This window comes from Aythya ferina (genome assembly GCF_964211825.1).
Source record: "Aythya ferina genome assembly, chromosome: 1".
NCBI lineage: Eukaryota > Metazoa > Chordata > Aves > Anseriformes > Anatidae > Aythya > Aythya ferina.
The window spans coordinates 17,456,299-17,483,223 of record NC_140296.1 but is presented as its reverse complement, the minus strand read 5'-3'; the positions used below and the strand labels follow the sequence as shown (position 1 = coordinate 17,483,223).

At 33.8% G+C, this 26,925-nt stretch overlaps 1 protein-coding gene across 6 annotated transcripts in view; it reads right to left on the bottom strand.

The window, feature by feature from the left end:
• The window catches only part of ATM (ATM serine/threonine kinase), a 68,146-nt gene that overhangs the window by 24,423 nt on the left and 16,798 nt on the right, over positions 1–26,925 (bottom strand). For all 6 annotated transcript variants that reach the window (XM_084505399.1, XM_084505403.1, XM_084505402.1 and 3 more), the window contains 30 exons: positions 26,558–26,689; positions 25,730–25,855; positions 25,521–25,610; positions 24,336–24,507; positions 22,962–23,161; positions 22,333–22,415; positions 22,067–22,222; positions 21,524–21,599; positions 21,241–21,371; positions 19,670–19,790; positions 18,031–18,207; positions 17,085–17,254; positions 16,528–16,774; positions 15,820–15,935; positions 14,788–14,914; positions 13,738–13,937; positions 13,240–13,411; positions 11,036–11,200; positions 10,628–10,760; positions 9,501–9,596; positions 8,065–8,236; positions 7,264–7,405; positions 6,442–6,618; positions 5,820–5,994; positions 4,602–4,689; positions 4,097–4,252; positions 2,986–3,088; positions 2,225–2,313; positions 2,028–2,130; positions 914–1,062 (listed from right to left, as the gene is read on the bottom strand). In XM_084505399.1, coding sequence (XP_084361525.1) covers positions 914–1,062; positions 2,028–2,130; positions 2,225–2,313; positions 2,986–3,088; positions 4,097–4,252; positions 4,602–4,689; positions 5,820–5,994; positions 6,442–6,618; positions 7,264–7,405; positions 8,065–8,236; positions 9,501–9,596; positions 10,628–10,760; positions 11,036–11,200; positions 13,240–13,411; positions 13,738–13,937; positions 14,788–14,914; positions 15,820–15,935; positions 16,528–16,774; positions 17,085–17,254; positions 18,031–18,207; positions 19,670–19,790; positions 21,241–21,371; positions 21,524–21,599; positions 22,067–22,222; positions 22,333–22,415; positions 22,962–23,161; positions 24,336–24,507; positions 25,521–25,610; positions 25,730–25,855; positions 26,558–26,689 — 4,244 coding nt within the window. The remainder of the gene's footprint in view (positions 1–913; positions 1,063–2,027; positions 2,131–2,224; positions 2,314–2,985; positions 3,089–4,096; positions 4,253–4,601; positions 4,690–5,819; positions 5,995–6,441; positions 6,619–7,263; positions 7,406–8,064; positions 8,237–9,500; positions 9,597–10,627; positions 10,761–11,035; positions 11,201–13,239; positions 13,412–13,737; positions 13,938–14,787; positions 14,915–15,819; positions 15,936–16,527; positions 16,775–17,084; positions 17,255–18,030; positions 18,208–19,669; positions 19,791–21,240; positions 21,372–21,523; positions 21,600–22,066; positions 22,223–22,332; positions 22,416–22,961; positions 23,162–24,335; positions 24,508–25,520; positions 25,611–25,729; positions 25,856–26,557; positions 26,690–26,925) is intronic.

The window sequence follows — 26,925 nt, the reverse complement described above, 5'->3', positions numbered from 1 at the left end:
CAATTTTAGCTTTATGATGAATATTTTGCCAGTACATTTTTCCATGGCTGAATGAACTGCCGTTTCACGTGATAAAAAATTACAAAGTAACCCTTTACATTTCAAAGTAATTTAGTATTTTATAAACACAATCTGTTCTTTTAAAACAAAGAAAAAACAATAATTGTCAAAATGTTTGGAGTGCTGGAGTATATGTATACAGTTATATAATAAGACAAAACCAACATCACAATAAAAAGTTAATCCTAACAATTCTCATGGCATTACGCTGAAAGATATGGGATGTATCTCCTTGGAGATACTCAAAAGCTGCCTGAACATGCCTGGGCAACCTGCTGTAGGAGTCTCTGCTTGAGCAGAGATTGGACCAGATGGCCCCCAGAGGTTCCTTCCAACCTCAGCCATTCTGTGGTTATATCCTGACCAGTCGTATGAAATAATTAATTCTAGGTATAGAACAAGACACAAGGGAAGAGATTGCTTCTTACAGTGCAGTAGCCATGAATCAACACTGCTGTTTTCTAATTCAGTTTTTGAAGACCTCTCATGGCTTACTATTATCCTTCCCGTTTGTTTATACATTAAACATTAAAAAGTATCCATCCCTCATATATAATTAAGACACATTTACTACATGAGTAAAAAGTGCAAAAATTTCACTTAGAAAGAGCATTAAGAGATAGTTACGAACAAACAAAAAGAAGAATCAACTACATAGTTATTGAGGATAACAAAGTGATGTGCAAACAAAATAGGTCAAAGTGAAAACAATGGATTTTCAATTCAATGACTAAAATAAAGTAGGTGACTTGCACCGCAGAAATGATATTCTAATGTCTTTTTTTTTTTTTTTCTTGGAACTGAAACAGTTGCCTTTCACTTACAGAACTATGAAAAAAATAAATTGATTTACTTGACAGAAGAGATTTGGTCCCATTGCGTATTCCTCCACGCTGCCTGGTATTGTATTTCCTGTAGTTCTGCACACCACTCAGTGTTTTCATGTTTCAGTCCATTTAGATACATCGAAAGAGTGTGGCAAAGCCCAAAATTCTGCAAAGCCTGTAATTAACAAAATTACTTAAAGTTGCTTAAATAAACTGAATTGTTTTTTAAAAGTATTTGTTTTGCCTTTGGTGACAAAGAAACCTTTGCAGGTAAGATAGAATCAAAAGTATTTCTGAACACAGCACAAAAAAAAACTTCTAATAAGATAACTATTAGATCATTCTACTAATACCAATCACCTTGGAAAATTATTTCATTGCTACTGTGGCTGGCATTCCTTGAAACAAAATTTCTATGATGTGTTCAAAATGAACTATCTGCTGACATTTCTCCATTCCATCATTTGTGAGTAGTAAGCCATAACTGGTTTTAATTCCTAGGGAACTATTTTTCCTAGTGGAGATTTGAAAAAGTTTCCTACAACTTTTTAATTTCTACCCATTCAAAGACCATAATAACTTTTTAATTGTGATCACTTATCCAGGTTACATGTACAGCCATTATGTTTAACAGTAAAACTAAGTAAATTAGTATAATAAAAAAGCAAAAAAAGGGTAAAAAAGCAACATATTTTAAGACATTAAAATAAGACAACATCAATTCTATGTATTGATTTCATAAGAAATACAAGTTTCAGTAACACAGTTACTGTAATGTAGATGTTTAAATAATTAGATGATAAAAATAACCAGTTGCATTACTTTTTATATCTCATCATTTTAGGAGGCATCCAAAATTTGTATAAAATGAAAAACATTTTTAAATATTTCACAAAATTCATGATCCAAGATATGGAAAAATGGGTGAGTGACAAAAGGACAGTAAGCCTTGGTGTTTTCAGACAAATGCTGATTTGTCTTGTACCATGCGGTTTGGCTACCTATAATGAGAGAGGACTGAACTTGATAACTGAAGAGATTTCTTTGTCCTAAAACAATTTTGGTTTCAATATGAATAACTTTATACAGTACAATGGATATCAATTCCTACATTCATTTCCTATTATAAAATAAAATTACCTCTATTATCCCTGCGTGGCAAGTAGATGGAGAGAGGGTTGCCTCAAGGTCATATGTTAGAAGAGCTTTCTCCCATATTGCTTCGTGCTCATATGTTCTTATCCTATTGTAAGTCAAGGAGAAGTTTTCAATTTAAGTTCCTTGCTAGGAAATGAAATCAATTATTTACAGAACATAAGACCATTAACGAGTTATACCGTGCTAATGGCTGTAACATTCTTCCTCCACCACAGCCATAGAGACTGTCAGGCTCTCCAATGCTTTTATAGATGTCCATGAGAAGATCCTTGAACAAAGACCACAAAACAAAGAATTACATCTCTTGGAACTAGTTCGAGTGACTTTTATACATATGATGTAAATTTATAAATAAAGGTCCCTTCCATTAACATTGTTATCATTGCTTAATTTTCCTATATGTGATATCTGAACCTGTTATCACCACAGAAAGAAAAATTCCGTAGTATAGCAAAACTCTTCAGGACCACCTAATTTATTAAAAAAAAAATGCAGCTCTGAAACAATGAACTAAGGAAAGAATTAACTTCGACAAGGCTATTGAATAAGATTTTATGTATTAAATAAGACTTGTAGATACCATGCTACTATGGTTGTGATTACTATAAAACTTTCTACACCAGCTTACTTACCTTTTTTTAAATAAGCTATTCCCTCTGACAAAACAACAACAACAAAAAAAACTACTTTACTGGTTACCTCCATAAGGTCGATTCGCTTGGGAAACAGTCTGTTTTGCTGTGAGTGAAAGTTTACCTGTCAGTTAGTGTTTTGTATGAACTAATACTCGATTTAACTTGTCTGTCAAGGCCACTGAGTTCACTTTGAATTAGAGCATAGGTAGGACTTTTAAATACAGCCTTCAGCTCAGATGAGACCTACTGTTAATTGTGATTATATAAGAAGGTTTGCAGATTATTAAGCACATAAACATATATACCTGTAAGCTTATGCCAGTTTCTTTACTTTTTTCACTCAGGATAGTAATAGCTGTTCTTTGACTTTCTTCTTCAAATGTCAAACTTTTAGCTTTTTTAAAAGACCTACAAGAAATGTTTGAACCAGTAAAGTTAAATGAAATTTCACACAAAGAATTAAAGTAGTGCTGAAAAAACACTTTCGAATTAAGGGGTACATATACCAAACACAAGATTGAGCCTGTCACATTCCCAGGTTACTCAAAATGGCAGAATAGCATTTACCAGAATGGCAAAGTAGAACCAAGAATATCCATATCAAGGCATTTCAACATCAATGCTTTGTGGCTTGTTTTTGTTTTGTTTTGTTTTTGGGGGAGGAGAGGAAGGAACAACTGTAATGTTTAATTTTTATTAAATCAAATTGCTAATGTATTTTTGTGAATTCCTGAAGCAAGAATGCTCTCTTCTGTGAAACAATAAAAACAACTATATAGTATCTATGCTTACAACCATACTTTCGTTTTATGTTCACTGACTAGAGTTATTTGTTGCAAAACCAAAGCTAGTAAATTAGTTCCATATTTGGATCTTGGTAGACTAGAAGATAAAGGTAATTGTGCATTATATAAGAAAGTTCCCTCTACACAGATCAGCAGAGGATCAGTTATACACTAGAAATTATGAAATTATGAAAATTAAAACCATACAATTCTGGTCAAGGGTCTGTGGTTTCTTTCCCCCTTGTTTCACTTTTGGACATAGTTTGACCAGTAGTACACTATTAATTTCCTGAAATAAAATCTGAAAAGCGTTCCATTTGGAAAGTGAGATTAAATACTTCTTGGTATCCAGAAGCACTAGCTTGAACTAATTTCCTCCAGAACACACACACACAGAACACTTTCCGGTTAGTAATTAAAATGCCACAATTTCAAATGTGACATAGCTAACAAACTAGGAAGGTTGGGATCACTTTGAAGGACTAAGAGTATTTTCAAGGTCAGTACACATGCCTGAGCATTTATTCTGAAGTTTCCATAGCTTTTTACACAACAAAATACTACTGGGAAACATAAAACATGATCCATTTTACTAGAAATGTCAAGAAACTGAAATCCTCAAGCCTTGTACCTTTCTTGCTGTTTGTCTATATTTATCTTGTCTGCGTAGATTTCTGCATAGAGCAAGGCTGTGAAGTGAGCAGCACACGACTGTGCTGCTACAGCAACTTCAAGATAATTCAGATCTAGCCAGAAACTGTCATCAAAAACTGTACCTGAAACAGATCTGATTAAATAGAGACTTTAATACTGTTGTAACAGACTTAACATTAAACAAAATAAATCCAACTCAACTATAAAGCCTTCCAAAGACTGAATCTACCTTAGTCCCCAAGTCCCAACCCCATACCATAAGAAGTTTATCATACAAGAAGTTTTCAGAAAACTCTTTCAGCATAGTTATTATCATTTAAAGCTAGCCATATTATTCTATAATAAATGTAAGGTTACTACTAGATCTTTATTCTTTTAAGCAATGTTCTCTATCCGATTTTTCTTTTTTAATCTAGAACATCAACAGACCTTAAAACAGTCAAAATTAAAGTTAAGCAACATTTTGGAAAGCCGTAATTCACCTCTTTTGCCTTCTTAAGTAATTAACAACAGCAAGCATGGTTCGTCGAGACACTTTATCCAGACTTCTGAAAACCTGGTTTTCTTGCTCTAGGATGTATATTTCAAAAAAGAGAAAATAATGAACTTGGGTCATAACAGTGCCCTTTATATTGCATTTATTGCTTCAGTAAGATCCATTGCATAGAAGCACAATGCTTGAAGAGACCTCTATCATTAGTCCCTGAACTAACTGCAAGTTTGTAGAACTTACCTCTTCAGCAACCCAAAGCTTGTATGACTTGCCTGTAAAGAGGCTACAAGACATTATACAGACTGATTCCTTTGCTGATTTGTTATTGAAGAAGTAAGTCTCAGAAGGTATGGAAGATATGGCAGAATAGCTACTGCACAAAATATATATATATTAATCTGAAGTTATTGTATTTGTGTTAAGGGCCATGCACAAATAAGAGAAATATATGATTTCAGCTCCTGAAATTGAGTTCAGTCATATTAGACTACTCCCGCTGTATAATAACAGAGATCTTTTTACGTAAATTTCTGCTCACTCCAATCACAATGTAATCTGAAAGGACACCAGTCTGCTGGATTAGAAGGTACATTCCAGCCAGCCAAAGCAATTCAAACATTTATCCTCAGGCTAAAAGAAGGTCCAATAGCTCTCTGTCTACTCCAAAGCAGTACTTTCTTTTGAATGGAACTTATTGCATTTACTCAAACTCAGCTACAGTTATTTTGGATTACAGCCTCCTTTCATTCTACTGGAATGGAACAAGTCTCTTTAATGTATAGGGAGACCATCATCAACATTGGACAGATGTTCAAACAAGGGTTAATCTTTTTTTCCAAAGGGAAAATCTAGGTGAAAATGCCTTTATTCACTTTTAAGTAAGGAAGAAACTTAACTGCTTGTTTGTGATTTTAAGAGACAGTCCAAGTCTTAGTCTTGCAGCATACAACACTGAAACACATCTGAATTCAGCAAGTAAGAAACATTATCCAGTTGTGAATAATAAAAGGAGATATACAGAAGAAACCACTTGTGTCCTTTCAATGATAAGCTTCAAAATGACAGATACCTCCACTGACCAAACAACTGGACAGAAGTTTCTCGAATTCTATCTACCTACAAGTACGCATCATGTATTTGAAGTCAGAAGAGTCTTCTCACAACCAGGATCCCTCTTCTCACTGAAAGAAAAATACTGTGACATTACCTGAATCAGAACTTGGTGGCGTAGCTGATCTACTAGAAGAGACAAATCTGCAACAGGCTGTAAAAAACTTCTGGACATGAGCTGACAGAAGATTTCGCCAAGATTCATTTGAATCATGAAGAAGGACATCGTGAATCAGGTATGGAAGCAAGGTTTGACACAAGTCTGTTTTCACCTAGAATGCAGTTAGGGAACAGCTGCTAAGAAAAAGAACCAAAAGCCCTTCTTTCTCAGGTTATAATAAACTCAAAAAGCCTAACAGCTATTCTACTGTCTTACTGTACAACAAAACTAAAATGTATCAATTTAGACACAAACCTGAAAACTATTCAAAACAAACGTGATGTTTAAAAATGAACGTGTAACATACAAAAATGTGTAACACTCAATATAGCTATACTAGTATTCAGTTTAAATACTCACACATACTTCAACTGATTGCAATTCTCTCTCAAATCTTGTATTCAAAAATGTATTTTATGTGCAGTATCTTGACTGTGAAGTATTTGATTTACTACTAAGTAGTAACTTAACAGAAGAAATTACTATTTGTTATCAACCTGAGTAATCATATAATTTTGTGCATCACAGCCCACAGAAGTCTGTGTATAACTCAGCTCACCTCACACAGTGGCTTCATTAACTGGAGAACTTCGTTTTTTACACCTCCACTGTCCAGTATTGAACGGGTCAGGCTCTTGATCCAGGTCTCGTGACTTTCTCCCAGAGGAAGCCACAGGTTTGCGTCATCCAAAGTTTCTAAAGAAGCCTCTGAATTGTTAGTTGGTAGTTCAAAAAACTAGAAGAGAAAAACATATATTGCAAATATAAACAAACGCAGCATTTAAAAAACATACTGCGATCTCCACAGATTAAAACATATTAAAACAATACTGACTGTGCATGAACTGATTGAAAAGATCGACTTTGTTCATGTAAATGTAAAGTTTTACAAGGAAATCTGAAAGTATTAATATTAAAACTTTACAAATAACATCAACAAGGCCACATTAGACAGCACATTTAGGTTTCACATTAAAAGTTTGAAAATCAGGAAATATCTGATTTATGGTTAATTACGTAACCTTTTTTCTGACTTATTTTCCACAAGGTTTTTGCATCAAATGATGGAATCCTGAGAAAGAATGTATTAGATTTCTATGCAGGCAAACAGAAATGATCAGTATAGTAATGAAAGCACATAGCTTTCTAACATCACATTGGTAATTTCCTATCTGAAGAAGCCCCAGATACTGAAACAGAAAGGAAAAACAGGAGATGTACAAAAGCAACAACATCTGCAATAGGACAGATGAAAAGGTCAACCCTTGGATTCAACAAAGATGATCTCAAAAATGTTTTCAAATTTACTTTTTTTTAAATGTATTTATTTCTATGCTTTCCCTACCCCTTGTGTCATTTAAATAAGGTATATTAGAAGTACCTTTTTCCTAGACATTCTGAAAGGCTGTAGATAGATTAACATGGGATCACCTCTTTTTTTATAAACTTCCCAAAATTCAGTGCCAGACTTGGTGGCTAATATGTTTTTCAAACATGAAACAGCAGCAGCTCTAACATCAATACTGAAAGAACAACATATAGAATGTCATTATTAATAACTTCATTCAGCTATTTTATTTTCAAAATCACCTTTATAAACACACAAGGCAATGAATTCCATAATCTAACAACGTGTGCATCACATCAAAAAAAATTCATGACTAGGATCATAGAATCATAGAATAGAAGCATAGAATCATTAAGGTTGGACCTTAAGACCTCCAAAATCATCTGGTCCAACTATTACCTTGCCACCAATGTCATCCACTAAACACTGTCCCAAAGCACCATGTCCAACCTTTCCTTGAACACCCCAGGGATGGTGACTCCCCCACTTCCCTGGGCAACCTGTTCCAATGTGTAACTACTCTGAGAAGAAATTTCTCGTCTGCAACCTGAAAATACACCATCCCATACCTTGTTATAAAGCAAAGCCTCAGTATTTACTCTACAACATCGCTATCCTCTACAGCACAGAAGAGATTCTCTGGCTCAAGTTTAATTAGACAATTTCCAGCTTGACTGGATAAGTAATCTGAGCCTTGAGGAATCACATGGTTGTGTGTTAACAGGTATGAACCAAATGCACTTTCAGAGGTGTTACTCAGATATCAGCAACATACAGCTTAACGGCCCCTATTAAACTTTGGACTGAATAAATTAAATAAATAAATATACTCACGAATTATCTGTTAAAGCAGTATTTATTTGAGTTAACATTATAAAGACCCACTGAAGCTTTTTATCTTCAAGTAAGTCTGCTGCTTTAGAATCCAGTGCATTCTCAGCATGCCGAAGAGCTATGGTAGAAAAATCCATGGGACCTATTTCTCCCAAGCAACTTCCAACAGCCTCTGCAAATAAAAGTAATTTTATATTTTTACACACATTAAAACAAGGTTTGACCCTAAAAAAAATGCTGTGACTAGTCAATTAGTACAAACCATTGTTATGAGCTCATTATTATGAGGTTAAAAGCTGCAAACTTTTATAAATAATCACTTCAGGAGCTTTATGATTAAAATCACATGCGTGTTTCACAGCTTAATCCTCATAAATAATACAGTTATGCTTTCTAATTCAGTTTTCTCAAAATGTATATTGCTCTGGATTTTGCAGATTAAATCAGACACAGATTTTATTTTTGCTTGTATCCAAATCAGGTAAGTGCAAAAGGTCAGAATCACAGCCACTAAGGGAAATCATTTTTTCATTCCCTAAAACACAAGACTACATACAAGGAAAAAAATGACCTTGACTTTGAACATAGTTTCTAAAAGAGGGGGATATTAATTTTCATTAGAAAGGAATCAATATTTATTTCCCTGTTTTTTCCTTTCTACTTGCCACGCTTGATAACATTTCCATCTTCTACAATATTGCTTTTAACAACCAGAGCAAACTGAAGATACTCAGGTTGTGTTTTGGATTAAGTTTAACACATCATCTAAAGAAACACAATGCAGAAAGGGCTGAAACATACAGCTTGCAGAGGTGCTGCAGAGTGTTGTATCATACTGAAGTCAATGTGAGCTGCAATTGCAATAATCGGTTATTAGTACTTTAGACATATATATATTAAGGCAAATGTTCTCATGATTTGTGTATCTAGCTGACATCTAATCTCAGTAAACATCACCTTCATGGAAGGAATTCCCACTTGGGGAAAAGCAGATTTGTATTTTGACATTGGTACATTGGACTAAACAACAATCAGGTGTTCAACATAAATGGTGAGAATAAATTTAATAATACACGAGAGGCTTTAAGATGGACAATAATTATTTTGATTTCCACTAAAATATGCCTTTCAAATTTTCAGGTAAATTCTCTTCCATTTTTCTTACTATTTTTCAACCTACTTAAGTGACCTGTATAATGGCAGGTGTCTTCATGAGTATAAAAGAGACTAGGGTCTAAACTGATTTAAATTTACAATATTAGTCTAAATTGTTATATGCAGTGACTGAAAAGAAGATTCATTCTAACCATCTAATGATGGTTACCTCTAGCAGCAAAGGCAAAACAGCATTGGGAAGTAACACTGAGAACAGCCATAGTTTCAAATCTTCGTTTGCAATGACAGCCCTAGGTGATCTGTGAGACTAATTAACTTACCCAGCACTGCTTTTTCACCTGCATGATTAAATGCCTTCTTGGACAGCTGCAGTAAGCTCACCACCAGTTTCACTATTACAGAATCTTCTGGTTTTTCTATCATTCACAAAGAAAAACAAAACAAAACACATTAAAACGTAATTTCTCTTTTTCTATAAGTGCTACCACAGAACTTCATCTGTTCTCATACTGTGATAAAAGTGATAATAGCTGCTCCCTACTCAGCTTCCTCACACCATTCAGCAGTTCACAGATCTCTGTTCCTACTCAATCCTTTTCCAAGCTTACAAGGTCTAGATTGTTCAAGTTCTACTCTGATGTTTTCCCACACAGACTTGCTGGCCTTTTACAAATACCCTTATTTTCAAGCAGAACTTTGAGACTGAAACTGTAAATGATATTCAAGACGTGGACATAATGCACTTAGGGCCTTAGGACAGACGACTGTGCTTCCTCGAATTTTACTCTTCGTTTATCTAAAGAAAATTACATCATCTTTTTTTATATTCCACTCATTCAGTAAAACAAGCAGATGCAGATTTGACGTAGAGGAGAAAAATGAAATGGCCTTGTTAGAAACATCTGAAATCCAAAATAGGAAGGAACTAGGTTTGGACTGGGAGCTAAAGCAGAACATTGTGATATGGTAAGGTTCAACTAAACTAAATTATATTATTTTCAAACTTTTGTGAGATTTATTTTCTAACATATTAGGCCTTTCTAAAATCTAGTTTTGGTAATGAAGCTACTTAAATGTAATTGTAAAGGAGCAGGGAAACTCATATACAAGAAAACTCATTAAGCAGCCATATAACAATATACTTACACATTATCCTCATCATTCACAATAATGTATGCCCCACTCCAAGAACTATATGGGCATTTTACCCTGTCTGTCATATAACACTTCATAGAATATTTATAACAGGCTCTGCAGGAGATATTTCAGATTTTATATCAATAATACATGCCATTCTACTCTGCATGTGAAATTGCAATAAGGTTACATTGCTAAACATACCAAAAACGAGGACACAAAATTTGATGTCAAATTAGAATAGGGTTATACTGTTACACATTGAAAACCAGATACAGATGAAATAAAACACATAATCAGATGTCTGTACCCTGGAAAGTCTTCAGGAGATCCTTCATCTGATCTTTATATCGTTCCAACTGTTTGCGTAAATCATACAGTCCTTCAAGTCTTGTTAAGGGCAGTGAATCACAAGCACTAACTGAGAGAAAGTGATTCATTTCCTGCAAAACAATAGATTGTATTAAGCACAGGTTACACACAAATAAAGGCTTCAAGTAAAGAAGTGGTACACAGCAGTCCACAACGTGGAGATTAAGAGATGCAAAATAAGAATGGAGACCTAGGAATACCTCAATTTCTGAAACTGGCAATAAAAACGATTCACATCTAATTTACATCTTTCTCAATTACACATATAGTTCCAAAACTATTTTGCTTTTAAAAGTTTTATTGCAAAAACCACTACACCATGAGATATAATTTAAAATGTAATTACCTCCAAAAGAGAATATGGTCCTTTACTGTATTTTATCTTCTGCTGAGTTGTTCGCAAATCTTTAAAAGCAGAATATTCAGGAAAAGGATCTAAGCGCTTGATTGCATGGTACAGATTTTCATTATCCTTATTGTCTATCACCAGATACTTCAATAAGCCTAGGACCTGAACATAAAAAGTAAATGAAAAGTAAAAAAGAGAAACACTTTGGAGATGTATTTCTTTAGGTTATAAAGTCTGCATTTCTCTTAGTTTCAATAAACTGAGAACTCTATAAAAAACTTGGAAAGATAATTCATTTACAATATTAGAACTTGTAAAATTTTCAGAGGCATAGGAAAATCACAGGCATACTCTAAAAAGGAGTTTTTGCTACTGCCTCTTTCCTAACTGATAACAAAGTGTGTATTATCACAACCTACAGTTTTATCCTGTCTTTTGATAAAGCTCATTTCATGTATTGGGCAATACAATATTGAGTATGATTTAGCAACACACTACACCCAAGCAGGCCTTTTGATGTTACTGGGACTTTTAAAATTTCTACTATTTCTATTTTATCTACTAATTGATAATTTCTACTATGTAGTGTCAGTAATTTGAAATCCCAACAAATGTCTAAAATAATGATTTACTGTCCAAACCTCTGAACTCTGGCAGAATTTGTTTCATAGCAGGTCTACAATTTAAATAAATGTTTGCATAAGGGATAACATATTTTCTTTGAAAAATGCATTTTTTTTGTGCTGTACTTACTAACTAATGAATGCAACTGGATATTCAATACAGGCAGCTTTGAAGATCTACAATCTAAATGATGAGGTTTTTGTTTCGACACTTGTATTTATTGGAAAATGATTGACTATCTTCCATTCAATGCTGGAAGGAAAATAGAAGAAACTAAAAAGTCATCACTAAAGGAAATACATCCCTGCAGAAAACATTAGAAGATTTCACATGATAGCAGTTTGAATTTGGAGAAGTTTCTGTCCTCCCCACTTTGTTTCTGCCCAGGGATGCCCTGACATACTGCTTTCACAGCTGTGCATGTAAAATTATTTGCACAGAGATATTATGAAACATCAGATTGGTGACCACCCGGCTGGGAAAAAGGTTACTGGGTAATTATCAGCTGAACCAGTGTAGCTCTACAGTTGAATTGGATGCATTAAGAGGTCAACATACTGCTTGCTACACTGCAACCATGACCAACATATGGTAAAATGTCACCAGAGTAAGTTAGAAGGCAAGTGTGAGGACTCAAGTGCAAGAAGCATACTCGTTTCTCACCTTCAGCTACAGATTAGAAGTCTCTGAAACTAACTGTATTTCCATCCCCAGCAGACCCCACATACAAGTTATCACCAGAAGGAAAACGAAGCTTGTCACGCAACAGAAACTGCTTCATTTCTTTGTTAAGGATGAAGTGCTAAATATACTTTTAGTATCGTTTTAATTGATAAACAGCTGAACCACTGACATCTGTTTTCTGCACCTATTTCTTCCTTGTCTTCTAAACAGCTTCCCCCTCCAAAGGTCTCCATTGTATTTCCTGCATAATTTTCCACAAGGCAAGAAGCAGTGTGGCCATGGCTAGGTGAGAGCTTTGTAGGCTACTGCTTGGCTGCTTGATCTCTTGTAACCAACTTGCCATCACCAGCAGTTTACATATAGCTATGTTCTGTCTTTCTTTTTCTTTACTGGTACCACTGGTTTGGTGTCTCTTCTCTACTGAGAACATTTTTTCTGAAACTTACCTTGAAGGTTTTATACATCTTTCATATCTGACTGAAACCGACACAGAAATTCAAAGAAGACATGAAAGGCATAAGGACAGCATTAAAGCTCTTTAAGAACTAAAAAAGGTAACTGTTTAATAGGTTAAGTAAACAGAGAATTAGAAAGTAAGTGATAGAGTAACCTCAGCAATTATGATGGAATACATCTCCATCATTGCTTAAAGCCATGGGCATTACAAATACAGAACACAGAAACACCAAAAGTAGACATTTTTATCTAAACAATTATAGGTATAGAGTTACATGCCAAATAACATTATGATGTTATTGCTTTGTGTACTTACAAAGCACAGAAAAAATGAACTGAAATTGAACACTAATTTAAGAATTCCTTTTATGAAGTGAACATAAACTTAAAAGCTAACAGACAAGGAATAAATACAAACAACTGCAACTCAGAACTACCTGTTGCTGAATCTTAGGTTGGTCCACAGCAAGAGGTATTAGTGTTCCTACAATAACGTGGAGGTGGCTCCCTAAAGCATCATTGCAACATGTAACTGCTGTGTGGCAAACATGATGAAGAAGATCACAACACAGTGAGAAGCTGCGCACGGATATGTCTCTGATAACAGGTCTGCCACAGGAAGCAAAAAACTAAATTAATTAAATACAAATTGCCATTGTCTCAAGTATTAAGCTATTATATAACAGGGAAGAATAGAGGAAAAAGAGGAATATGAAGAATCTTTATTGGAAAATTTGATTCTAAACAAAAATTATCAAGGCTCTAAGGATTTAGCTCAGGAGATAAAGGAGAACTGAAAAACACACAAATTGATTGAAACACTTTAAAAAACAAGTAAAAAGCATACAGAAGAATATATTTCCAAAAGGGAACAAAATAAAAAAATAAAAAGGCTTTCGGATTATTGACACCCATGACGTAATTGTCATATTTACCTGCTGTTGATGTGGTGTATCAGGGTATAAATTACATCACGGAGGACAAAAGCCCATGCTCCTCCTAAACCATCTTTTATCTCTTTAAGTAACAGAGTAACAAAGAAATGATAAATTATAAGAACTCTGTGTCTCTTGTAGACATTGTTTGTATCTGATGCATGTTTACAAAGGGCTAGAAGAATTTTCTGGAATGAATCCTAAAAATAAATAGAACTATGAGTAAAAAGATCATTCATAATGCCAACAGATATATACTTTATATCAAGAAAAAAAGCTAAGCAATAGGGAGACATATCTATATGGACAAAGACGTTAAAAAGATTTAAAGAATTTATTCCACTGGCTGGCAGTACTAACTTTGACGCTTAGAAGTTTTAGACAAACATGCTTCATGAAGTTTTTTTTTCTTATTATTTTTAGAGTCATTATGGATGGGCAAAGTAAGCTGTGTTCTTCACAACATATGCAATAAAATAGCATTATCTTTGTAAAGATAAGTTTCTAAGGAATTATGTTAGAAAACAGGAATATGTTTATACTGCATCATTTTATACACCTTCCTATTTGCTATTAACAACAGAAAATCAAGTGTTTGAAAATATGACAGACTAAAGAATTTTACACTGTCATTAAGGGAAGCTAACTTTAATATTTGAATTGTAGACAGTAATTAGAAAAAAACTGTCCAAACATAATTACTTTAGAATGTTTTTCAGACATATGCCAAATAAATAAATTACATCTAAATTGTATCTGGTATACAGACATTTCCCCAGCCTTTAATATAATTCCATTTATACATTACTGGATATGCATTATGCAATTATACTCTAAGCCCTGGAATTTTTGTGAGGTTACCATATCCCAGAACTTAGGACTTCTTCCTTTTCACAAGGCAAAAAAAGAGAAATGTGTTTAAGTTTGTATTTCTTCCTCAAATATACATGATGAAAATGTCTAACTAAACTTAAATGTACCCATAAAATGAATTTTATATTCTAAAGGAAAAAAAAAAAAAAGTCATTATTACATACTTTACATACTTACAGGGCTTTTAGTAAGAACGGCTATGAGACTTTTTAATTTGCTTTTATGACAGCTGCTAATATAGTCCAAGGTTGCCTTAATCACGTAAGACGGAAAATGAGGAGGATTAGGTGAAGGATCCAGTTCCCTGAATGAAAAAATAAGAGGTGGTGGTTTTTTTTGTTTGTTTGTTTGTTTGTTTTCCCCAAGAATCAAACCCCATGTGTTAAATGACATATGTCTCATGGAATAGAAGGAAAAGTCCTAGGAAATCCTTTCTACTTTCAGTAAGTGAGAAGCTCTCAAAACACCAAGCAGAGTGACACACTTTTTATTCTTAACTCTGTTGCACCTTTAAGGCAGTTTTCAAGGTCTCATTTCTCTTTAACACTCTTTTATTCTTTTTTTGAAAGACCATATTGCTAAAAAAAAAATATGTCTAATATAAGGTACCTTGGAGGAAAATCTAAAAATGAAAATGAAACTATTTTTAGCATTCAAATATTTCTATTAGCCAGGAATTAGTTAATTTGACATTGTTTAAGCAATTTTCTTACCAAGTACAAGAGCAGCCACTACAGGAACTGCTAAGAAAAGGTTTACTTTCACTTCTGACTTATAAGTATTTACAGACCTTTGAAAGAATGACTTGAAATTAGTCATTAAAACCTGGCTAATTTTACTGCAAGTAAAATTTTACAGGGTGGCTTTCCATCCTAGTTTAAATTGATCTAATCCAACATTGCCATAGTCCAGAGCTTATTAACATACAATGGAATTATCTTGCCCACCTATTCATTCTTTCCATTAACTGACATATTGTAGAGAGATTCCCCTTTCCTGATATCACGGAATAACTATTTAGAAAGGATGCACATAAGGTATCATCACTAATGAAAATAAAGTCCACTAATTCTCAGTTTCAAAGTTATCTCTTCTTATGCCTGAAGGGCACATTTTAATACACAATGTTATACAAATACACTCATATATAATGTTATAGAAATACATAAAAAAAAAACTACAAATTTTTTAAAATCTACAAATACCTACCCTATGTATTTACTGAGATGAGACCCTTCTGCCTCCTCATTAGGTGGCTCATGTAAGGTCATCAACAGTTCAACCACAATTTCTGATAAATTATTATGAGATAAATTGTCGATTTCCTAGAAGAAGAAAAATAGTATTTTAGTAAGAAAAAAATTAGCTAAAATAATTTAACACTTTTTTTTTCCTTCTGTGAAAACCCATCTTTTCTTGTCTGGATTCTCTATTTGTTGAATTAGTCAAGACATACAATTTATTCAGAAATTACACCTGGTTAGGTCTTACCTATGACAGTCACAGGCAGAAGAATTGCTGCCCTTGCATTTGGAAAAAAAATAAAAGTAAGATTAATTCTTACTACTTGTTCTGTATACAGTCTGCCTCTGGGGAAGAAGGAGAGCCTTCAGGAAGTATTAAAAATATTTTAGGAGAAAAACATGACTTACATAAAGAGATATGTAACAGGGGAACTCAGGCTTGTATAATTAAACTTCTTTTTATCACGTTCTGAAATAAATTACACTTCAGATACTGTCTGGATACTATTGAACCCCAATTACTTGAAAAATCTGGGATACAAATTCAGCTAGCTTGGCTGTATTACAACAATAATCTCGTATCTATAAACATGAATTATTTATATTTTTACAAAATATATATAGGAGTTTCTTTCACGTCATACAACTCAATTTACGCATTTAAAACTGATACCTGTTTCCCTAAGCAGTCTTCATCCTTAAGCACGTCGTACACTTTAGAAGCTGTATCTCTTTGCTGTGCTACTTCACTCTTTCCGTGGCTTTGATAGGCAAAATATGGGAGGATGTTCACAAGTATCTTTGGAAAACAGTCTGCCAAAACCTGCCTCCAGTCTTTTTCAATCTTGTTGGCCAGTGATTTCACATCTTCAAATTGACTTCTAATGACCAGGTGTGGAACCAAAACTTTGTAACAAGACCTACATGTAGTAAATACATTTCCAGAATGTCCTTGAATTGCATTTTTGAAAAAATCTCAAGCATAATATAGCAAATGCCATTCCCCCACTAGATTCCTCTATAACTAAGCCTGTAATTATTGTCTAGCTACTGCTACACAAAAAGTCTTTGCAGCATAACTATAGTATAGAAGATGCTAATACATTAGAAAAGCTCTCAATACTTCTTCCTACAGTAAAATCTTGATGCGTAACTACATTTAGGTATTTGAAACCTTGTGTCATAATTGTAAATAAATCTAGATAAACTGCTTTCATATAGCAAACTTACCTGTAGAATTCCTCAAGGCTAGTATAGTTCAGAAGTACGTAAGGGAAGGCAGACAGGTTGTATCCCCTGTCATTTATTTTCAGCCACTCCACCACCAAATAATCCAAATGTGATGTCATGAAGTCTTCTATACTTTTATAGCCAAAAATGTCAGATACTTTTTTCAAAACCTGTGCATTAAATAAGATTATAAAGTAGCACAAACAATACATGATACAATGGCATAGTGAAAGTACTACTTGTCCACCCCCCTACCCTTTTAACACTTATTCATGTAATTCAGTTCCTACTTAGCACAAGCTTTTTTTTTTTTTTTTTTTTTTTTAATTTCTGTTTCTTCTAAGAAGGCAATCAAGAACTACACCTGCCTTGGAAGAGGTAGCATGCAAAGAAAGGACAAACTGGTATATATTTTGCTGGGTAAAGACTGCACATAGAACAAGAGACACTGAGTAAATGAGAGACCACACACATCAAAAAAATGACCAGCATGATAGGCTGTAGTACGAACAGCAATTATTTCAGTACACCCTTATGAACAGCAACATAAAAGTTCATCAAGACACATACCATCTTCCAATACACTGCATTTACTTTACATATTTTCCACATTGGAAAATTCAACTTACTTTTAGAGGATAGAAAGAATTTGTAATGAGTTCTGAAATCTTTAATGTTCAAAAATCTATTTGTGTTTTAGATCTGTGCTTTTAAGGTACAGGATTTACTGTTAAAATTGCTTTTTATGATATCATTACTTCTGTGTTAACATTATACAGATTATTAGATTTAATTACAAACTCATTCAGATATTTAAGTCTCACATTAGCCATGCATTGCATTAAATAAAAAAACAACTTTTAAAATTGACAAAAGCATTTTGCACCATTACAAATTTGCTTTGCTTCATTTATAACCTAAATATAAACCAGATTTTTTTACTTGCCTTTTTCACAAGGTGAAGTTCTAACCCATTCTCTTTCACAGACTGGCAAATAGCAAACAAAGCTTGCTTTTCGCATACAGGACTGCAGCACAGAACCATGGTTACAAGCATCAGCAAAACTGCTTTTCTGTTACGCTGCTTATCCAAGAGATCTTCAGAACTTGCACCATCACTAACCTGCAGGAAGAAATAATGAAGACCTTACATAAAAATTCTGTTAAAATAATCTAATGCTGTTAAAACAAATTGATTGTTAAAACAATCAAATATCTGAAGAACTAAATTAATAAATTAGAACAAAGGGTGCTGATACAAACACTTCTGAAAATACTGCTTTGGTTGCTTAAAAATTAAATCCCCCAGCTGTCTGCTCCACCTCTCAACCAGAATTTACTGCCTCCAGCATGTTAGCATACAAGCTTGTATCTCATATACTTTAGTTCACATGTAGTATTAGCAACTCAAACAAAGGCAACACACTTAGCAGACAAATAACTGAGACACTAACAAGTCTCCTCTTGCTCCTTTGCAAAATTTACTGCCTCTAAAGCAGACACAGCAGCAGGATTTTCCTCAAGTTTTTGTTTTTTTTTTTAATTATTATTTTTTATTAATTTCCTAATAATAACATATGTATTACCATGTGAGGAGAAAAGCACAAACCACTAAAGCATACATGCAAGAGCCACCTTGTGATTCAAATACAGTTCTTCCTTTCCTAATGCACAGTGTTGACTAGTGACAAATACTGAATAAAAGTAACACGAAACTGAACCAAGGACAGAAGCTAATGAGAGATGACAGCAAGGAGAGGTGACAGAGCAGAGAGCTGGGGCAACAGAGAAAATAGATGAAACAACGAAGAGCTGGAGCAACAGATGTCTGTAGGCAACAAATGGAACGAGATCACAGGGATGAGGCCTCAACAGCAAGCCCAAGCTACAGGACAGCAACCCAGTGCAACAAAGAGAGAAAACACAACAAATAGAGACAGCAGGTGGAAATATGATAGACCAACAAAAAATATTATGGAAAGTATGGATGACTAGGCATGGTAGCAAGGAAGAGGGAAAAATGAGACACTAATAGAAATATTAATAGTTAAAGAAATTCTGCAGTAATATACACTACTACATTTCCAGTTACTGCTATTAAAAAAAAAAAATACTTTTCTTTTACTTGAATTTTCATCTGAATATTTTATATTTTAAGCAAATTTTAATTTTGTGGAAATCAGTATCCTAATACCACTGGAAACATTACCTTACCAAAATATGTAGTATAAAAACAGAACTGTAAAAGTACATAATTTAAATTTACCTTGCCACCTATTCACTATTTATATATTGTTTAGAATAGTACGGTTCCATTTTCCTTTGATTCTTAAATGTTACAGTAGTAAAATCTGCAACAAGTAGCATTATACAGTCCAAAGCATACACTGAAAAAGCTGACAGATTTTTAACGTGGACAAAACAGACTGACTGAACGTATAAAGGATTACCACGTTGTTCCACCACCTCAGATTACCAGAAACCATGAAGAATTAATATTCTTGGAAAGCTAAACACACTTATTTCAAAAGTCATCATATTCACAACCTGAAAATTTGGCAAAACTAATGATTAGATGTTGTTACCAGATTGCTCATTCCTTCCTGAACTCTGAGATAGGCATTCTCAAAAGCCTTTTGCTGGAGCTTCAAGGGAAGAGGTTTTGTCAATCCAGAAGAATCTTTCTGTTTCACATCTTGAAACAAACTTCAAAAAAAGAATAATTATTAGCATAACACTTAGTCTACAGAATTGGTGCATATTGTGCAAAGCAAATAATAGGATTCTGCTTTTCTATACACTCTAATTTTCTTCTTCATTTTCTTGTATATAGCAGTCCTTCCTTCCTCTCCCTCAAACTTTTTTCAGTAACAGGAAGATTATCTGCTGGGGCTAAAAACTGAAATGAAAGTTTCCCAATCTCTGCCAGTGCAGGAATCTAAACTTCAACTAGTTGTCACAACGGAACATTCTGCCTCATGAAATATGTTGGGAATACATTTACTAAACAAATGTAGATGTATAAAGAGTTTCTCAAATACATATATATATATATTTATATATACACACACACACATAGTATACAATATATATAGATATATGTGTTTACATATAATGTATATACATATATTATACGTATTAAATATATATATATATTTAGATAAAGGCACAACTCAGTCTGCTACAAAAATTGGAACATCATAGTGGATTGGACCAAACATCACTCTAGCTATTTCTAAGTGACCAACAACAGATACCTAAGAAAGGTCACCATATGTTTGCTTTGTATGTAGAATAACACCCTTGAAAACATCCTAATATTTGACCACTGGAGACCTAGGCAGATTATGAGTTAGAAGTGGTGACTATATTTAGTATCCTTCAATGATTTTCTCTTTCATGAATTTGTCCAGTCACTTCTTGAGCCCCTGTAAACTTTGGGCATCTAGACAGTTGAACATAGTAGGATAATAATCATCATAATTGAATATTGTATGAAGTAAACCATATTTTTTTAGAATCTTGAACATGTTAGCTTCAATTGATGTACCGTAGTCTTGAAACTGGAAAAGACTAATAATCTTCATTTTATTCCACTCCAGATTTTGTAATATATCTCCTGCAATTCAATTCTTTTTATGCTGAAGGGCTACAATTTACGCAAACAACTGATGTGTGTAAAGTGTTCCTTACTTTTGAACATCCCTTCTCCACTCCTACTCCAGTTCCATTATATTATTTTTTTTGAGAAATGGAGAAAGAACTGTACATGGTATTCAAATATACAAGATCCTTTAAAATAGTTTCCATGCTACACAATGTGACCAACTTATTTCTACAGGATAAACAACTATTTCATATTCAAGTTTTGCATAATGCATCTAATGCAAAAATTACAATTATACGCAGTTTATATATATGTACATAATTATATATATATATATGTGTATATATATATATATATACATATATTTATATACATATATACACACACACACATATATATACACAGAATACTTCATAGGCTTTTATATTCCCTCAAGATCAATGCCCCAGAACTACTAGAAACAGCAGGCATACAGTAGCAGAAGTAAGACCCAGTTAAAGTGAAAATTACTGTTATACTTATAAACAGAAAAAATATCTACATCATCACCTGGTAATCGACTTTGCAGCAAGAATGCAAACTTGATGGTGACTATCGGCGAGAAAACGTGGGAAAGCATCACACACAGGAAGATCTCCATCTTTTAAATTAAGGATAGCCCACTTGGAATAAGGATCAGCCTGAAAAAAATGAATACTGAGGTTTAAAATATACAGAATACTTACAGTGATATACTTACTGATGTATGCACAAAAATCTTTAGAAACTGTTTTCAAGCACATCGTAAGTATATATGTAATATGCTAATGAATTTAAATAAAAATGGGATTACCTCAAGCAGGGCTTTCATGCAGTTTAAAAGCGCTACTCTTACTGGTGCCGTGCATCTCTTTCCTTGAGATAGCTTCCTGAAATACGGAACATTTGAATAAATGAAAAAGTTGCCAACTATTTTGAGAAAATTCTAACAAGTTAGTTTCTGCTGCTTGCAGTTCATTCTTTTGTGCTTAACAGGTAAATTTGGCAGGATTTCATGATTTTCCTGGTAATCTACAATAATAAGTAATATTTATTTTTGATTGCTCAAGTTATCATTTGTTATCCAGTACTTGTGATGCTTATCCAGTTGAGAGTAAAATCTTTGTTAATATACAAATGTGTAGTGTTTATTTCTATAACACTATCATCTTAAGGACTGTAAAGACACTTTGATACAAATATGACATAGAAATCTGGAAAGTTAAATGCTGGATAAAGGGAAAGCACTTGGACTCATGGGATACCAATAGCAAGACACACAGTCATCACGTGGATAACGAAGTTAAAAATCTTATGCCCAGCAAACAGACTTCTGCTTTAAATAGATAAAACATACCAAAAGGCTTCAATAATTGCCAAAAATTGCCCTTGAGCATCCCCTGTCTCTTCTGCATGTGCGCTGGACTGGCCCAAACTTACTGCTATAGGCAGCAAGTTGTTTAAAATTACTTTACAAACATCTTGGTCTCGACGGTAGAAGGAACACACAGCACTGTGAAACAAAGAAAGAAAAAAAAAATCTTGAACCACTAAGCAGTTCTCAAATCCTGTAGCTGTTGAACTAAAATAGCTCTAATAATGCTAAAATAGTTTCTCTCTTACAAAAGAGGTTTAAGAAGCATAAGAACTTCATCTTCAGGCAAGAGGTTTTCTTCAGTAGGAAGCTCCTTCAAAAGGACCAAGTACTGGGGAAGACAACAAAAAAAAAAAAAAAAAGAAAAAAAAAAGAACCAAAATGGAAAATAATTCTTAAGAAAGTAAGTAGACTACAAGAAAACCTAGAAGACATTTTCAGTAACTGCCACATAGAATGTCATCATGCAGTAAGGATACTTAATGTCAGCTCTTACGTGTTAGAATCCTACCATCTTTTTATGCACACTGTCACAGTAACATTGCTTATGAAATTTTTGTGTTTTGCAACCAAAAATATTTCCTTTGTAAACTAAAATACAGATCCTATTCTATGACAGAGACCATTTTTAGGTATTTAACAAATAATTAATGATAAAGGCAAGACGTTTATACTTCTCAGCTGTTTATTTTCTAATTTACAACAAATTCCAACTGCTCCTTCCCCGCCTACCCCAGCACACTTCAAAACATCAGAAGTACCTTTTTTCTGATCTTCTCAGAGGACTGATGACAAGAGAAAGGGCACTAAAAATTCACAATTTTAAAAACAGTACTGGAACAGAGGTGAGTCTTCTGTAAAATAATCTCACACTCACCGTGTGCAGATGCAATGGCTTAGCACTGTCAAAGACGCTCCTATCAGTTAACATCAACAGCTTCCTCCGTATATCAGAGGCTCGGAAGCTCACTGTGCGAGTTTGGACTGTAGTTGCACAAATACATAAGAACCTCAAAATTTCAAGGAGGAGTAAATCCTGCTTTGTCAACTGTTCTTCAGCTAATGGACTCACAGCACCTGAAAATAAGGTTCACATGTAAGAAATGCCTCTCCAAGTACAACAAAAAAGCCTTATAACATTTTATGTCTTTACAAAACTAAGTTCTTACAATAGACAGAGTACTAGAAACCTTTATTTGTTATTGAGCAGATACTGCAACAGTAAGTAGTTTCTTGAATGCTTCCTACATCTAAAAAGGCCCTCTATAAAACAGATGCTTTCAATGTTATGTGCTCATACAGATGGATTATTCTCCCGTCAAAGTACAATGAACACAACAGAACCATTTTTTTTGTGCTGTTCACTATTACTTAGGATGTATTTTAAACTACAGATTCAAAGCTTCCCCAACAGTGAAATTATGACAATTACCACTATATTAATGTCCTCATCCAAATTTCAATTATAACCTAAAAGAAATAGTTACAAATGTCATTTCCTGTCACATTTAGAGCTCTGCCACATTTAGAGTAACTTTCTGCAATCCCAAACTTTAGAACCATTTATTGGATGGCTGGAGAAGATATTTCTAAACACATTTATTCAGCATGATGGAGAAAACAGACCAGCTCTTTGTTGCAGTAGTATAACACCATGATTTCCTTTCCAATAACAAAACAGAAACCATAGTCCTGATTAGACACTAAAATACGCATCATTTTAAGAAACAAATTAAAATGAAAGAGAACATCAGTACTTATAGGTCTTAACAGCAATAAACACCTGTCCTAAGAACATACAAATTCATGTTCCTCCTCCTACTGGTCCAGAGATACAAGAAAGCTGACCTTGCCAAGAATTACTGATCAGCAAAAGAAATGAAAAAGGACTACTTTTAAGAAAATGAAGCACAACCTAATGACAGAGACAGGTAGTCTACAGACACACCTTCTCTTCTTTTCCAAAACTTCTGACTTTGAGCAAGTTAACTAGTTTCCTGAATTTCACTATTTGTAAAATAAAAAATAAACTTCTCATTTCCAGATGAGCTAGAGTACTTGATTAATATCTTTAAAACACTAATGAAGTACAAAAATTGTTTAGAATGTACCTGGTTCAACTATTACCTGACTAAAAACAGAACAACATGATACCTAACTGTCATTCAAGGAAAGAACAATTTGTAAAAACAAGGCAGGAGAGCGGGGTCTTAATCTTTCGCAAATAGTTTTGGACAGAGAGAAAGCTTACCTGTTACATTTTGCATGTCACCAGATTCATTTGTACCGCTGACGTCAGTCACTGAATGACTGTCAAATAGATTATCAGATACCTGGTTATCTGCTTCCAATATACTCTCCTCAGGATCATGCCCCACTACATCCATTTCTCCTAAGTCACTTGGTTTTCCAGTAAATGTCATCTGACAAAAACACAATATTCTTTTAAAGTTGGCTTTTAATGACAGGAGAAAACACATAAGCATAGAACGACGAAAGACACTACAGTTTTCCAGTCAACTCGAACAGGTGAAGAAAATAAGGGCTACACTGAAGCGATGCATTTCACTCTTCATGATAAAACTGTCTTCTAAACATGTGAATTGTATTTGAACTATTCTCTTCAAGACATAAGCTTCCTGAGACAGACATGTTTTTGTGTTTTACGGTGCCAAGGACATTGTTAGTAGTTGAAAAACAATTCTCTGTAAGACACCAAACTTCCCACCATACTTCATAATTACACAGAAATGAAAAGGCAGCGTACGGCCTTTTTGAGAGCACAGTAATTACTGTTTTCCCTACTAGATGAGAAGCTAACAGAAGGTAAATTCCTCAGGTTCTCCTAACCTGAAAAAAAAAAAAAAAAAAAGGATTTTGCCTACCTAGACCTGACTACAGCACAATCTGCCAAAATGAGAAGTTTCAAAAGTTGTAGTAAACCCAGTGATGTGCCATCCTATTACTTTTGTAAAAGATAAGATTACTTTTGTAAAAAATAAAAATAAGATTACTTTTGTAAAAGAGAGGAGAGCCAGTTACAGCTCAAACATTTAACATCTACAAAAAAACATCTCTACAGTGTTTTTTAAGACACATAAACCCAACAAACTAAAAAAAAAAAAAGTTCTTAACATTTCCACATGCATTAAAGTTAGATGTCGTGTTATAGAAATTCTATGGCATAAAATCTATATATCATTTAACAATATTAAATAATATTAAAAAATTCCAAAAATAGCATTGTTTTTTAATATGAACAGGCATGCTAATATTGATCAAATATTATCTACTTGTCCTCATTTTTCCCCTATGCCTGTGTTCAAAATATACAAATGTTAAATAGAAATAAGTGTCTTATTTTGTTTGCCTCCAAACTATTATATCATAAGAAATATACCATTTCTGCATTCAGAAACATAGGGAATGTACTTACCAGATTTTTGCAAATATCTACAAGATCATTCATAAATTTTGATGTTAACAAATGCAGGAATAAATTAGACAGCATCTTATTAGCACTGTTCTGTAAGAAAGTAAGATGTACAGATAGGTTAATTCATTTTTTTCACGTACGACACGTGATATCCAACTTTGTGATCTCATTAATGAGGAAAGAAACAAAAATTACTTTATAAGCTTTACCTTGGTACAATTGCATAAGCATTTTGTACACTGCATTATCAAAGTCCTCAGTGAGTTGATCTGGGCATCTTCATTTAGTTTCTTTCTTGAGTTAGAAATGCTTTCTCCGGCATAATGAATGAGAGACTAATAAAAATACAACAAATAGTTCAGTTAAATTCCTTTATATGTTGGCAAATGCACAGCACACACACAGACAAAAGGACATAATTATCGTTCATACATTCTGATTCATACAGCTTTGATATTTACAGTGTGCATCAGCGAGTTTGGGCACATTTTTTTTCCTTTTTTTTCCCCAAACATTCTGCTCCAGAAGCAACAAGTAAATGGCACAGACTTGCCTGAAACACTGACAGTTTCATCATGAAAGGAAAATATGGTATCTGTCCATAATGCAAAGTTTCGGGATTCCATATTTAAGTGCAAAAGCACCTCACACAACAATAAAAACAACAATAGCTGTCTTCATACTGTCTTAGCCCATATTAAAAAAATTCTGCATGAAAGACCTATAAATGAAAGGAATTTTTATCCCAAATGGTCCTTTTGCCCAAAAATCCTTGATTATTTTATCTTTCTAAAAGGGGTGATAGAGAAACATACCAATATTTAGAATCTGTAAATTTGCTATATTGGTATATTGACAGAATTCATTGATTTTTTCAGCAGCAGTAACATATTTAAACCTCTCTGCCTTTTTTTTTTTAAGCATAAATCAGGGGAAATATTCATGGTCTGAAGGTGTGTTAATATGAATAGAGTTTTTTAAATGATTTTATATTTAATAATCTACTTTAAGTTGTTTGCAAATGCATTGCTGCTTACCTTAGCTTTCTGGAACAACTCTGATTTACAGGCATCCTCTTCTGTAAATAAACCAGTGTAGCAATAGCAGCCGAGAACACCAACTGAGAGACTGACACATCGAACAAGATGTTCTGCAGCAACAAGCTTAGACTAAATTAAACACACAGTATAAGCACCAGTGGTTTAATATGATTTTTTTCAGCAAAATACAAATTCTTTAGTCTCTTCTCAACACTTGTATATACATATTTTGTCAGCATGAATGAAGCTTTGCATTCTAGTGTTCTGCATCTTGCATTTGTCTTAGCTCCCTATCAAGTCTTTTTGGCTCTCCATGTTATAATATTCTCTGCATCTCCCGTGGCCCTTACGCCTCCCTCCTTCAC